The sequence below is a fragment of the Odontesthes bonariensis genome, chromosome 10 (assembly GCF_027942865.1).
Source record: "Odontesthes bonariensis isolate fOdoBon6 chromosome 10, fOdoBon6.hap1, whole genome shotgun sequence".
Lineage (NCBI taxonomy): Eukaryota > Metazoa > Chordata > Actinopteri > Atheriniformes > Atherinopsidae > Odontesthes > Odontesthes bonariensis.
The window spans coordinates 7,902,180-7,917,288 of NC_134515.1; the positions used below are offsets into that span (position 1 = coordinate 7,902,180).

General features: G+C 41.1%; 1 protein-coding gene across 3 annotated transcripts in view; it reads right to left on the bottom strand.

The window, feature by feature from the left end:
• Nucleotides 1–7,376: 7,376 nt before the first annotated feature.
• Nucleotides 7,377–15,109, bottom strand: part of LOC142390571 (solute carrier family 41 member 3-like) — a 50,971-nt gene continuing 43,238 nt past the window's right edge. For all 3 annotated transcript variants that reach the window (XM_075476113.1, XM_075476112.1, XM_075476114.1), the window contains 2 exons: nucleotides 14,388–14,536; nucleotides 7,377–11,274 (listed from right to left, as the gene is read on the bottom strand). In XM_075476113.1, coding sequence (XP_075332228.1) covers nucleotides 11,101–11,274; nucleotides 14,388–14,536 — 323 coding nt within the window. In that variant the 3' untranslated portion in view covers nucleotides 7,377–11,100. The remainder of the gene's footprint in view (nucleotides 11,275–14,387; nucleotides 14,537–15,109) is intronic.

Genomic DNA, 15,109 nt, shown 5'->3' on the forward strand with positions numbered 1-15,109 from the left:
CAGAGCAGACGGGGATCTGGGGGGAATTTAACATTTGGTGTGACGATTACAATTCTGCGTACATTATGCGCGTAACGTTTTTTTTTTGTTTTAGTTTATTAGTTATTTCACTGCCACAAAGGATTTGTTTTTGCACTTTTTAGTCTATTTCTGCGCTAAAGACCAGCGTACAGTATTTACAGGTTCAACACAGCAGGCCACTAACTGAGGCCGGTCTCTTCCTTTTCAGACACAAGCTGTCCTAAGACGTAGTTTGTGAGTTTTTTTGGGGGCGGGCTTTAAAATAGTTGAACCCAGGTTATTTATGCTAGTGGATATCTATTTTTATGGGTCATTTATAAAGGGAACAAATGGCTTTTCTGCCTGTGCTTGGGGTTCTCCAGGCCTCTGTGGTGCTTAAAGATGCAGAACATTGCTATTTTTCATTCTTTCCTTTTATTATTCAGTGTATAGTTTAATTGTAATGTAGCTAAATGAGAAGGCAGCATGCTGTATACACAGCTGGGCCCATTTTACTGAGCGCTTTACTGAACCGATAAGAGGGAGAGCAAGTGACAAAGTGAACACATTACATGTTTATAGCAAAACAACTGCGAAGGGAGGCCTAAATTTAATAAAAGTAGATCGCATAAGCGTCTGTTTTTCTGGAAAACCGTTGAAGCTTCCTTGGTGGCGATAAGTGGATTGTAGCCCTCGTTAGCGTTTGTCCTACTTTTACAAGTCGGACTCGAGTTTCTGCCGTGAAAAAAAAAGTTTACAGCCTGCCACATGATATTGTGCATTCTTGGGTTGGAAGTAACGCTAATAAATGGTAGTTTGGCAAAAATCACAGATTGTACCAAATCTGCAGTGCCTGGATCGTATTAGACGAAGCCTCCGAGACAAAGGTGCACAGAAACAGCTGTTAAGGATGAGACTTTTCTTCATTTATTTGTTCGGTTCCCATGTTACAGAAGACGGACCAGCCTCCTCTCCCCTTTCATTTACAAGTTAAGCACCAAGCGTGTGAAAAATTCCACAAAGTAGCACAGCTATGCATCTCCTGCAGAGAGATTACAGCTCACTTTCTCTGTTTTTGTTGTTTTAGAGACCCACAAAATTTCACAAATCAATGTTTTTCAAGGTGGCTAGTGTTGTTTTGTTGAAGCTTCTCAGCCGTGTACGTGCACGCTATCTCACGTGCACAAATGAATCAGTACGTGCAAAGATTGACCAAAACAGAGTGAATCGTTTATCGTATGTGGCCTCATTTTGTGGTCACTGTGGTAAAACGTTGCTTGGAAATGTGTTTTGTTTTGGTTTTGTTTTGTTTTTTTGGGGGATTTTTCAGATAACTTTTTCCAGTCTAATCCCTTGTTCAGAACATCTCAACGCTACAGTTTTAATAAAGTACAAAATCAGTCTGAACCAACTGGAAACATTTATTTATATCATTCTCCATTTCTTTTAAAAAAAACACGTGCTCTGCTTTAAAGATGTCACTTCCAATTTTTCTCTGCGCACAAACGATGATGTACATAATGGCAAATCAGCAGAAATTTTATTTTTTTTTTTTCCCAGATATTTTTCCATTTTTTTTCTTGTAGTCATGCTTTGAAAAGTGCAATATCTATGTGTTAGAATGGATAGTGTGTTTAAAAGCTGAGTCATCAGTGACTTCTTCAGTCGAGCCTTAAATTTAGTTAATTTTTCTTTCTGCAGCCGTAGATTACAGGGTGCTCATCTGTTATGCTTCCCTGTGTAGCTGTAACTTGGAAGAGATTGACTTGCCAAAAGTAGATTACACCCCCCCGCCCTTCGTCTCTGAGAACTGAGGTTCGATGGATCATTGTGAAATCACAATCTGGAAGACAAATGCACTTGTGCCACAAAACTGTGAATGTTATAACTGAAGTCCACATGCTGTTGTGATCATTGACTGGTTACCTTGAAGTTTCAATAAACATAAACCCACCAACCCCGCCCACCCACCCCAACAGCAGCATTTTTCTGTCTGATTACGCATTGATTTTACACTTTGACCCCATTTACTGCTGTATTTAAAAAGTGGTTTGTTTTCAATAAAGCTTATAGTTGGGGGGATGGCTCAGGGAGCCCTGAAACATCCCATAGTTAAGCTGCTATAGGCCCAGACTGCTGGGGGGCCTCTTCCTCACTTTTTTCCCCTCATATGACATTACTGTGGTCATAAACTTGTGCTTCTCTGTCTCAGCAGGTATCCTTTGAATGCTTTTTGTTTTCTGTCTTCTCAAACCCCAGCTGGTGGAGGCGGGCGGCCTTCCTGAGTCTGGTTCTCAGAGGTTTCTTCCTGTTAAAAGGGAGTTTTTTCTTCCCACAGTCGCCTCAGGCACGCTCGGGACGGGGGATTGGACCGAAGAGAAGTTTCGGTGCAATCTGTTGGTTTTTTAATTAGCTCTCTATGTATAAATTAGACTAATTTTGAATTGGATTTGATTGGATTATTACAATGAATTGGACTCTAATTGACTTGCATCATTGAGGTGACATTTGATGTTATTTGGCACCATATAAATAAACAGAATTGAATTGATGAAACTAATCTTTATGAGGGAATTGTATCATAAGAATTCTCTCTAACGCATTGCGCTTGCCATCATTCATGCTAACTTTAACTTTGCGTTCTCACTCTGCTATAAAGATTCAAAGAGGAGTTATACAGCGTCTATTGGGATGACGAGCTCAATGCAGCCTTCCAAAATAGAAATGAATGATTTCACATGGACCATTTTAAACATTTGCTATGAAGTTTGAAAGTGACAACATAAATTATTAGAAAAAGTCATTTTGTCCACAGAAAGGCTGTGATGCTGCAGAAGTCTCTGCAAACGAGACATTCAGCACATAGAACTGCTTTTCCACTAAAACTTTTACCATATGGAGACCAAGTGCTGGCTCGGTCCTCCAGTTGGTTTTGAGGAGGTGAAAACCATCTCCAGAACTGCTATGTTTATTATGGTGGTATTTACACAGCTGGGATTACTCTCATCGTCGACCTCTTGGGGATTTTCCAAGTCTGGCATCAACAGGTCCCACTCTGCTGCAAAGTTTTTATCCTCCATTGGCAGCAGAGCTGGAACGCCACCATTTTACGGAGGTTTTTTTCAGCCTCCGTCCTTGGGAGTCTTGTCTTTCAGTTTTAATTTTGGTATCTCCTGGTCTCACCAGCCAACCATTAAACTATAGTTTCCCTGAATCTCTACAGCAGAGGTACAGAATGCCAAGTTGACATGATTGACATGTTAAATGAACTGCATTAATGGGAAATATTCCTACATATGAAACTCCTGAGGTATCCCTGACTTCTGCTGTGTAGTAATGCTGGAAACCCTTTATTCTTATATCCTTGACTTTCTCAAAATTGTTTGTCACATTTGCTCGGTATGTCATTGATAAACCTCAACTAGTCTCTGTTACAGTATTCAGATTAAATCTGAATTTATTATGCACTTTTTGTCAGTTAACTCTGCCTTTTTGTAGGTTTCAGATCCAAAGCAACAGTGATTTTGTTCTGGTCAGACACTTTTATCAACAGGTAACTGCACTTAAGAGTGTTAACTATGTATAAGGCGATGAAACCTGATAGAAAAATATTGCAAAATAATTGTGTTTTATTGTTTAAGGACCAAAAATGAGTTTAAGATACTGTTGTGATCCCTCAGTGTTCGGGCTTTGCAAGTCCACAACTACATGTTTTAGCATTTTGCTGCCACTAGGGGGCAGTCTCAGAAACATGGAACAATCTTTGTTGTGGGCTGTTCTTTGTTGTGTTGCTGTTGTTGTTGATCTTTTTACAGTATCATCAGAGATTCTATAATACTACAGATTCGCTACTCACGGTGCATTTCCGGTTTCCAACGAGGCGATTTTAGTTGCAGTTCCACCCTCTTTCCACGTGGGGCGCTCAATTTTGGAGACCAGAATGAATGGACTCCTATGGAGCTATACGCCCTAGCGTGCCCTTATCTCAAGATATAATTTTTTCTCTAGTAATTCGAATTTTGTGTTCTAAAGAGGATGTTTAGAAAATACCCATGGCTGAGTTTTAGATTTTTAGAGCCACTCATTTGCTTAAAATAAGGATTTTAATTGTATATGACGTCATACATAGCTTACGACCGGAGATGCCGCTTTACGGCAACAATCCTGCTTGTTGTTGGTCTCAAAGGCAGCAGCGTTTTCAAGGAAGAGCTGTAGTAAGAGAGAATGTGTGGTAACATAAGCGGAAAAAGTCCATCTTAATTCTGTTGTCGCTTGGTATGGAGCCAGTCGTCAAGCGGTGCCTCTGGTCGTAATTCATTCTTTTGCCGGTCGAACAGCTGTCATTAGCACAATGCTAGCGTGTTGTGGACAACAAGAAGCCAACCTGTAAGAAATCAAAGGGATATATGTACTCGTTCAGTAGATTTTTTACTTGAAACCCATGTTGAGCTCTCAGAAACTACATTCAAATCTGAGCGCTCTTGAGGAGACTTAGGTGAAACTGACCATTTGTAGCATCTAGCTCTATTGGGCCCCATTCATTCTGGTCTCCACCGACGCCCCCAGTGGAATTCTGGTGGAACTGCAGCCAAAAAGCCGGTACAATGGGGCTTAATAGTGAGTGGCAAGGCTGTTAGATAGGCTGTGGTATCGTGCAAAAGTCATGAGCCACCCCTCATTTATTTTTTATTTATAGAGAAACAAGTGCAGGTGATTTGTTGGAAAATATGTATATTGTTTTATTTTTAAAAAATGGAGAAAGAATGTAGTTAGAAGTTTTAAACTGGTTTATTTAAGTTGGAAAGAGACTTTAATAAAAAACAGAGACATTTAGACTTCTTGTTGATGCAGTGGTACTGCACAAGTAACCCATGGATTTCCTTGTTTTTGCAGTTTTACCTAAAAAAGTTACTTTATAATGGACATATAATCATTGTTAATCACAAGTAAAACTTATGCTCCATGACAGATATCTGACTTTAATGATTATGCTATTAATGTTCATCTTATTGACTTTCTGAGGACCAGGAATAACTGAAAACGGAATAATCTATGGTACAAAAAATGAAAATCTTTAGTGCAGAAATCTTCAGCCTCGTTTCATTCTGTGTTGCAAGAAAAGCAGGTGCAGGGATTTATTGAAACAAACATAAATGTAAATGCAGTATGTGAGACAAAAACAGATGTTATACAGTTTTACAGCTCCTTTATTCTCCAGCACAGCCTGAACCCTCTCAGACGAGCTTTCTGTCCTTTCTTTAAGGAGTCTTCAGGAATAGTTCTCCAGGCTTCTTGAAGGACATCCCAAAGCTCTTCTTTGGATGTGGGCTGCCTTTTGTTTTGTCTATGTCCAGATGATCCCACACTGCTTCAGTAATGTTGAGCTCCGGGCTCTGGGGAGGATTCATCCCTCCATCAGACCTGCTGCCACTGATTTTCAGCCCACTTCTTGTGTCCTTTGGCACAGCTCAGCCTTTTCTCCCTGTTTCCCTTCCTTAAGAACGGCTTCCTGACAGCCACCCTTCCATGGAGCCCATTTCTGATGAGGCTTGGGCCAACAGCAGATGGATCAGCTGAAGGTCCAGATGCATCTCTCAGCTCCTGTGTCAGGTCTTTGCTGGATGTTTTCCTCTTTCTTAAGGACATCACTTTCAGATCCTGTTAATGTTAAACTGTTAGTGATACGAAAAACTACAGAAAGTCACAGTAGCATCTAATCTCCCCTGTAGCCCACAGAGTGCAGTGTAGAGTAACAGAGCATAGAAATGAGCAGAATTTACTAAAAAATTAGGGCTGGGCAACGATTAAAATTTTTAATCTAATTAATCACATGATTTCCCTGATTAATCACGATGAATCGCATTTGTACGCAAAATCCAAAAATGAATCCAAAAGTAGTGTATAGCTTTTAGCATTTAGCTTTATTTTAAATGTGCTGCCATATGAATGAAAGTGCCATAACATTTGTTGTGCAAACACACTTTTAACATCAGCATCTTTCTGTAGTTTTTATGTAGAAGCCTCGCTCCACTGTCTGTTTCCTTGAATGACTTGCTGCTATCAGTTGTGTGTTTTGCCTTTAAGTGATATTTTAGACTGGAACTACTACGCTGAGAAGACAATTCAACTTGGCAGTGTTTACAGATGACTTTGGTTCTGTCGACTCCGCCGTCTGGAAGAACTTTAAAATGAAAACGGCCGAGTAAAAGTTCCGTACCCTTCTCCATGTTTGTTGGATCCACCGATTACTTTCTTTTCCTGTTCCACAGCAGACAGCAACAGACTTTTACAATAATAAAATTGGGTGGCCCTGTGCTGCGTGTCGTTCCCCCTCTCTCTGCCCCCTGCTTCCTGTCTCTCTGAACTTTCCTATCCATTAAAGGCACAAAAGCCCTCAAAATTTTATTTATTTTTGTTTAATTTAAAAATGTATTCATTTTTTTTAAAATGGAAAAATAAAACGTGCGTTAATGCTCGATAAAATAAATAAAATAACGCATTAACGCGACATTAACGAGTTAACTCGCTCAGCCCTACTAAAATTCATAGTAATGCAACAATTGTGGAAGACCCTGACAAGTAAACATTGACGTCACCACCGCCTCCTCCCACCATGAAGCTTCACTTAGCAGCAAAGATATGAAAGGACAAATAAAGTAAACATTCACCGGAGACAGCTTTTGGACTGTCAAAGACTGAAATCTGCTTTTCGTCAGTACTGGTAAGTGCAAAGCTCTTTGTTATTGTTGTGGAGGCAGATTGTGTTGTAGCATGAACTTTTCTCCACTTACACACGTTGAGTTGACAACGAGGTGATTGTGTTTGGTATCTGTGAATTACCCAAGAGGAACAGCGGCAGGTTCATGAAGATGTCCTCTTTTACGCCAATAAAACACCTCGTGTGGAAAGGTGTCTGTACGTTGGCCACTGTGTTTGTGCTAAAAGAAAATAAACGAGCTAATCATGTGTAAACTTTACACGACTGAAGAGATTCATCTTAAAATTTTAAAAAGTGCTTTGATAGGCAACTGAACCGAAGCGTATATTTTGTTTCCCTCCCTTACAGACTAAACAAGTTATTTAATCATGAATATTGAAGGATGCATAAACCAGCGATACGCCTGTTGCAGAGAAGTCTAATATAGTTGATCATAGCGCCCCGCTTTTTAAACTCTGAACAGCTGCTTTTATAGCTGACAGTTTGCATAATTGTTACAAAAACTAGCTGCTGTCATTAACACGTCCATCTAGTGACAGTAGAACTGTAAATAAACGGATTGATTATTGAATGATAAGTAAATAAATAAGACTTACATTGGCTCCAGTCTTACACGACTTTCGTTGTTTTAGGTGATGGAGCCGAAATAACAGACAACTTCCCACTTAGTTTTTATTAAAATAGAACTGTTCATAGCCACAAAATGACAGGAACACTCAGCACGTTTCACCGCACTTCATCTTTGCACACACGCAGGACATCACACAGTACAGGTGTGGAAGCTCAGGTGACCGAACACTGCGAGAAAGAAAAGCACTTTTAAAAGGCTTGACGTTTTTAAATGTGGCAGTGACGACAACAAAGAAGTTTTGCCTAAAAAACTAAAGGCCCGTTGCAACATTTATTTTTTCCATTGGCATGGTTGCAGATGAGCTTTTAGTTACGTTACAGTTAACATTAATTTGATCTGAAGGCAACTTTTGACTATTTATAAAAACAAAAGTGGAAGTCTGCAATCAAATGTTTCACCATCACACTCTGTTCTAATTACCAGGGCTGAGTGATAAAAAACACATTTTTAAAGGGGAAAAAAAATCCAACTTTGTAGAAGAAAATGCATGTTTGTGGTCACTTTTTGGCACAAAAGAGAAAACAAAACTCTGTGTGGTTCGGGCAAAAAGTCTATTTTGCTTGGGACCCTTCCTAACTGGATCTCCACTTTGGTCTGGTCTGTCCAAAGGACATTGTTCCAGAAGTCTTGTGGTTTGTTCAGATGCAGCTTTGCAAACCTAAGCTGTGCTGCCATGTTCTTTTTAGAGAGAAGAGGCTTTCTCCTGCAGCCCTTCCACACAAGCCATACTTGTTCTGTCTGTTTCTAACTGTGCTCTCATGAACTTTAACATCTAACATGCTAACTGAGGCCTGTGGAGTCTGAGATGTAGCTCTTGGGGTTTTGATCTTGGGGTGAACTTGCTGGGACGTCCACTCCTGGGACGACTGACAGCTGTCCTGAATGTTTTCAGCTTGTGAATAATCTTTCTCTCTGTAGAACGATGGACTCCAGGTAGTCTTAAAACCCTTCCCAGATTGATGGGCAGCTTCTCTATGATCATTGCTGATGTCTTTCCTCCTTGGCAATGTGCTAACACACTTGAATGCTCCAGACCAGCTCACTACAGATTGATTAGCTGCACCTGGCTGCTACTTGTCCTCTGAATTCCCATGGAAGAAGTAAGGGTGGACTACTTCACACACTGCATCTGCATTTTAGCTTTTTTATCAACTGATTACATGGCATAATATGTTTGTTCTTTTTCTTTTAACTGTATTTGGTAATCTGACATAAGGACCCGATAGTTTTATGTTCTGATGCAGTTTTTTTTTTAAGCTTTCCGTTGCAGTTAGTTCAACCATTACAACTACTTCCTGTTAACATGCTAGGTCTTTCCTTCTTCCAGTTTGTGCCTAAGCTAAGCTAAACTAAGCTAATACTCCAGTCATAAGACAAACCTATCTCATGTCTCAGCTGATCGATTCCTGGCTCCACAATCTTGTGTAACTCAATGTAAACTAAAAACATATTTGAAGACAAATCAGCATCCACTGCTGTAAGAGATCAAAGATACTACAACCCCTCTGCTGAAATAGCATTGTGGCTACTTCAGTCATCAAATGTTACCCTTTAAAAACTCCAGTCTTATTATAAACACACCTGAGTTAACTGTAGTTTATACTGCTCAGTCATCTCAGTCTTTCAGGAAACGGTGGTTGTGGAAGATTTCCCCCAAAAAAACTTTTTTTCCCCCATTAATTTAGAGGTATATGAATATATGGAATAAACCACATGACATACTGCAGGGTCACTATGTTCCCAGGCTGTATTTGTAATTATTCATGAAGAAAAAGTTTAACCAAAACAATGAACAAGTCCTTTTAATGAGATTCTCCTTCCAACATCTATTTAAAAATTCAAAGCAACTATCGAACTGGCATCTTTAACAGAAACCAGATGAAACAATTGATGACCAACCTGATAATCCAGATGTCTACAAACATCTGCCAAACTGGCCAAAAGTGAGCGGCGATGATGCATGTTTATCATCCAGCCCTGCTGATAATAAGACAAACTTATGTGCCGGTGCAACACAACCTCAGTGTGGTCTGAATCTCACAAAATTCTCACAATTTACAGACGAACGTCAAGACTGAGTGAAACACTGATGTGACGGTGGCACAAGAAACGCTGGAAGCAAAGCCCGGCTACAACGAAGAAGGTCTGGTGTAAGTCTTCAGTCATTAAAAAGACTTTGTTTGCAGACACACCTCAGTGGTTGAGGGTTTTTCGGGGAGGGGGGTGCAACTAGTAACAGCAAGAAGAAATGGTGTAATTTAAAAGAATTTAATGAGGGTTTTAACGCACAAGTTTTGGTGTTTAGATACTAGAAGTCCAAATAGAATTAAATGTTGAATATGAAAGCAAGGCTATCACTCGTTCTTGCTGCCTTGCAAATGCTTTGTTTTTATAGTTTTGACCAATGCTACTAACCATTTGAGTATAAATGTATTATTTTATAATATGACTTTAATGTTATATAAAATATTTAAATTTAAGCAAGAGTGTAAGCGAATTCCCCCATCCAACAAAGTAACAAAAGAGAGTGATGGGAGGAGAAAAAAACCACCAGGAACTGGAGTTATAGGCGAGGTGCGACTGTGGCTGAATGCTGAGCTCTACAGAAACAATCCAGCAGTGGAGTTTGTGTTTGTGCACGTAGATGAGGGTTTCTGGTTTTGAAAACTTCAAGATGAGGAGTAAGGCTTAGCTGACCCTCCATTAAAGGGAGCGTGAGCATCAAGTAGTGAGGGAATACTGAACATCAGACCCACAGCGGTCTTCCTCATCAGTTAAGCTTTTACAATCGCAATAAATTAGGTAATGAAAATATAAAGATTGCTGTACAAGTGGAGAAACGTGTCGACACACTTTCAGGCTTCACAGTGTTTTGGAACAGGAGAAGAAATATCTGGCCTCCAACTAACACTTGTAAGAATTTGAAAATTAGTCTCATTGCTCGTGAACACTGTGTTGTTTGAAAGTGCCAAATACACGTCACCTAACAATTAACACTCATAACAAATTCCAGTTAGTGTGCGACGTACAGTGTGTCAGCCTTTGTCCTCCAGCATTGATGCACAGTGCAGCTTTAAAGCAAAGTTCAGATAACAAGCGTTTCGGCCAGATTTAACCCTGGTTTCATCCGATTGATCCTTGATCGAGTGCTCCCAGCTCTCATGGAGACGAGTCTCTCCCATAATTAAAGTTAAACTGATACAAGTCTGTGTTCTCCACAATGAAAACGATGAGGTTTGACTTTTCCTGGCAAAATTAACCCAAATTCTGCTGAGATTCATGAACAGTTTAGTCTCCGCACTCGGTCATTTGTGTTGAACGTTCCTTATTTTCCCAGATCCCATCTCTTGAGCTCTCATTGGCTGAAGCTCTCCACCAACTCCTTCCCAAAAAACTGCTTCAGCATGTCGAACGAGCCTCTCGTGTCACGTTTTCGAAACGTTCACACATCGCGACCGATGACCATTAACTGAACTGCAGGTTTGCCTCAGTTAGCCGTAAAATCTTGTGTGAACTTACCATGAAAAATGATTGTAAACGAAATCTGACGAGAGAGTCTTTTTTTGCTTAAAAATAAAATGTCACTGTTACTCAACATGGATGTTAGATCAGAAAATACCATGTATGATGTCACCTGTGATGGGTATGAACTGGCCCACTGATAAAGATCAGAAAATAATCTCTTGTCCAATCAAAAATGGTGCAATAAGAAAGGGGGGGGGGGGGGGTGCTCAGTGTCCGGGGCCTAAATTTATAGACCCAGACTCTTAACCAATGAGACGCTTCGGAAGCAGAGGGCCAGGAAGCCGGTGCCCAACAGGTCGCCCAGAGCTGTCAGGTAGGGGATGGAGAAGTTGTCGGGGTCCAGACTTCTTCTCCACATCAAGCGGACGATAAGGTCAGCGACGTAAAGGAGGATAGCCACCTGAGGGAGGAAAGGAGGATGGGGTGTAAGTGGTCATGGGTATAGTTAGGATCTGAACACATGGGGGTACTAACATTAATATTAGATTAAGATCAGATTTATTGGTCATGCATACACACGAAATTTGTCCTTCGCTTTTAACCCATCCAGGTTGGCATCTGTTGATTCATAGGGTAACACACTCATGGGCTGTGTTCAAAACCGCCCACTACTCCTACTAACTTTTACTTTTTTTAAGTTCCCGGATGCATACTAGATTCGCCGAAATGTTGGGTATGCATCATGAGGTTACTACTCATACTCAAACTACCCAAGATGTAACGTAACGTGACGTCGCCGATCGTCATTTCCTGTCAAAACGGCAGTTTCAAGCTAGCTACAATGAGGGTAGGTTTACTTCCTGTTTACAAAACAAAAGCACCAATTGTATCGTAATGCCTTTCCCTATGATAAAAGGCAACGGATATTTTATTTTGTGAAAATAACTGGAAGTGCGTTGCTCACTGCGGCTAGCTTTAGTAGCGCCGACTTTGTGGGAACAAAATTGTAAATAGCCGGAATTTTGTCAGATTTTCAACACGTTGGGGATCTAAACGACTACTTTCTCTCCTGAAAATGTTTCAAATGTTGCTAAAGTTTACAGAGTTTAGAGCTTAAGCGAAATCAGTAGGAGGCCGGCTGATTTCGGCTCGGGCAGGAGCGAAATGCATTGTGGGTAAACGCTCTGCATACTGTCTGATTGATGAGTATGCAGTATGCAAGTATGAAGTATGTAGTATGCGGTTTCGAACACAGCCATAGAGACAGGTGCCAACCTGGAGCGGTGGGCAGTGCCCGGTGAGCATGGGGGTACGGTGCCTTGCTCAAGGGCACCTCAGCTGTGACAAGGAGGTGGACTGACACACCCCTCCAGCTGTCAGTTCCAGCAATCTTTTTTTGAGTGGCGAGAGTGGGAATCGAACCTGCCAACCTTCCGGTTATTGGACAACCGACTGAGCCACACATCTTCGGACTGTTTGAACAGTTGCAGTTAAAAGTGAACGAATGGGATGTAGGGAAGTAGGGGATGTTGGCTATGGTCGCGATACTGTAAGAACAACCACATATGCCTCGTTTCCACTATGCAGTCCGGTATGGGTCGGTTCAGAGCGGTTCGCTTATTTCAGTGTTTCCATTACTACGAAAGCGTACCGGTCCCATGGTACCCGTTACCATTTTCGTAACCCTTCTGCTTGGGGTACCGAGCACACAGGACCGGTTTCAGGCTCTGCTCTCCGTTGTTGGTGAGGAGGCTGTGCAGCGGGAGCTCGATGGTGCTGTGTGAAACCAAAAAGTTTTCCAGCTGATCGCCGCGAAAATGGCAGAGAGTGGTTTCAACCGGACCGCGAGCCGGTGTCGCATTAAGCTGAAGAAGCTTCGGAGCGATTACCGGCGGATCAAAGACCACAACAGCAGGAGCGGCGTGGACTGAAAACACTGGAGGTGGTTCGAAATTATGGATGCTATTTACGCTTCAGCACGCACTCCGCCCACCACTGAGGGTCCTCTTTATACAGTGGAAACCCAAGCTGACCCCAAAGCAACCCAACCTGGTACGAAGTGACCTGAACCGTACTGACGGTGGAAACGAGGCTAAAGGGACAGCGTGTATCTTTTTGTAAAAGTAGTAAAATGTAAATGTATATTAATAACTTCCTGAACTGCCTTCTGAGTCACTTTTGGAAAAAAAATGTGTTAAATTGACTACAAATTGAGCCTGTGTTTAGCACTGAAAGCATTCCCAGGCTGCCGCTCTGCTCTAATAAAATCCGGATTTTTATTTTTTTTTCATAACCGCAGCGACGTTCAAGTAACTTATAAACATCTGTGCAATGAATTCAGCTGTACCAACGTGAATGAAGATCTAAACCAAGAAAGTGGCACAAAGTCTTGGAACATTTTCTCACATACTTTGGTTAATGACTCGGTTCCCCTTTTTACACAGCAAGTCATAAAATGTCTGTAGGGTTAGCGTCTGCATCAGAATTTCCTTCTCACAAACCAGATTTACTTCATTTCTGGACTTGTCAGTAATTTTTTTTAGTTCCTCTCATTACGCAGTATAAACAAAGTTTTTAGTTTGACATCTTTATCCTGGTTATTAAAACTGATGCTGCACCTGTGGCTCAAACAACCGTACGACATCTAAGCCCTCCAGCTGTGGCTGTTGCCTAAATTCAGCAGCACATCTGCACTGTGAATGGACTGCATTCTTCACATGTTTAGAAAAGAGGGTAAAGGTTTCCAGTGGTTAAAAAGAATTGGATGAACAGCTGTAATGCGGACGGGTGACAAATTGAAGGAATGGGTGAGGAGATCTGGTGAATGTGAGGGTCGTAATATATGGCTAAAATAATTTAGTGACCTCCTCTGCCTTGTGGGTGGGAATGTTGTCATGTTTTATCACAAGGAAACGGCTCTACATTGATTTGCAGTGACCCTTTCATCTGTTTCCAACCGGCACCAGCTAAACACCCTTCAGGATATCACAAAGCCTCTGGATCCCGTTGCGTTTCCATCAGTTTGTCACCTGGTTAACGAAGGGATAAACAGTAAAGTGAATTATTTTATCACATCAGACTAGCCTGTAAGCTCTGTGCCAACGTCCTATAACTCTATCTTACTCGTTCTTTAATGGATTTATATTATCCTCAAAGATTTCTTTGGGATTTCTGAATGATTTCACATCAGTCACTGCTTGTTTAAACAGCTGAGATGTTCTTATTTTAACAAGGTCAGCAGTGAACTTCTGGTTCCGTCCTGGAACAAATTGTTATCCGAGAGCTGCAGAAAAACCAACACTGGGCACTGGTCATTTCACAGTCAGTTACCATGTGGCAGCAGCCACTTCTAACAGACTACACAAAGTCTGCTGATGTACTTTGAGGTGACTGGTTTTCACAGTTTGTATCAGAATAACTGTGGAAAAACTTCAGGGTCAACTCAGGGCCAGTGAGTTCATGGAAAATCTTTCAATGTTCACCGTCGACAGGAAAAGAAGAGCGACTTCTCTTCTTCTGACTTGGACATGAGAACATTTCGCAGTAAGTGCACGTGCAGCTGGATTGTTTTACCTGTATCAGAGCAGCAAACAGGTAGCAGACGGCGAAGGCTACGGAGATGGGAGCCTCCTCTCCCTGCAGCAGAGAGATGGCGTAGAGGAAGACGAGGTGACCGGGTACCACCAGCATCAGCAGCACCCGTGCTGACTTGGAGTTCACCCCTGGAGGACACAGAAGACCGACCATCATTCACTCAATTTGGTGGGGAAAAAAAGAAAGATGGGATGCTTTATTCCAGCAGAATAATCACATTATGGATACATTTCCGAAGGTTTTCTTTAGAAAGTTTTTTTTCTGCCTCATGACCGTCACCGTTTTCATTTTAGTGTGAAAAATGAAACCTTAAATGTAAATGCCTTCCTGATTTAATGCCATCTTACAATACCAAGAAGAGGAATGCTGCATTATTTCACTGTGGGCCATGTGAGAGCGGCACAAAAAAGGCTCATCTGATTCAACAGTTTGTTTGAGATAACTTGTACGATAAAATGTTATGTCTTGTTTATCCAAGGTTGTCTTTATATAAAGAAAGACCAGGGTCCATGAAATTGGGAACTAAGATTTACAAATCACTGACTTCTGTTTTTATTTGCATTCTACACAATTTCCAAACATTTGTGGATTTTGGGTTATACACATTCATAAATACATGCATGAGGGATGAACCCCTATTCATCCATATTTTCATCCAAACACACATACATACATACCATCATCCATATTTTCATACACAC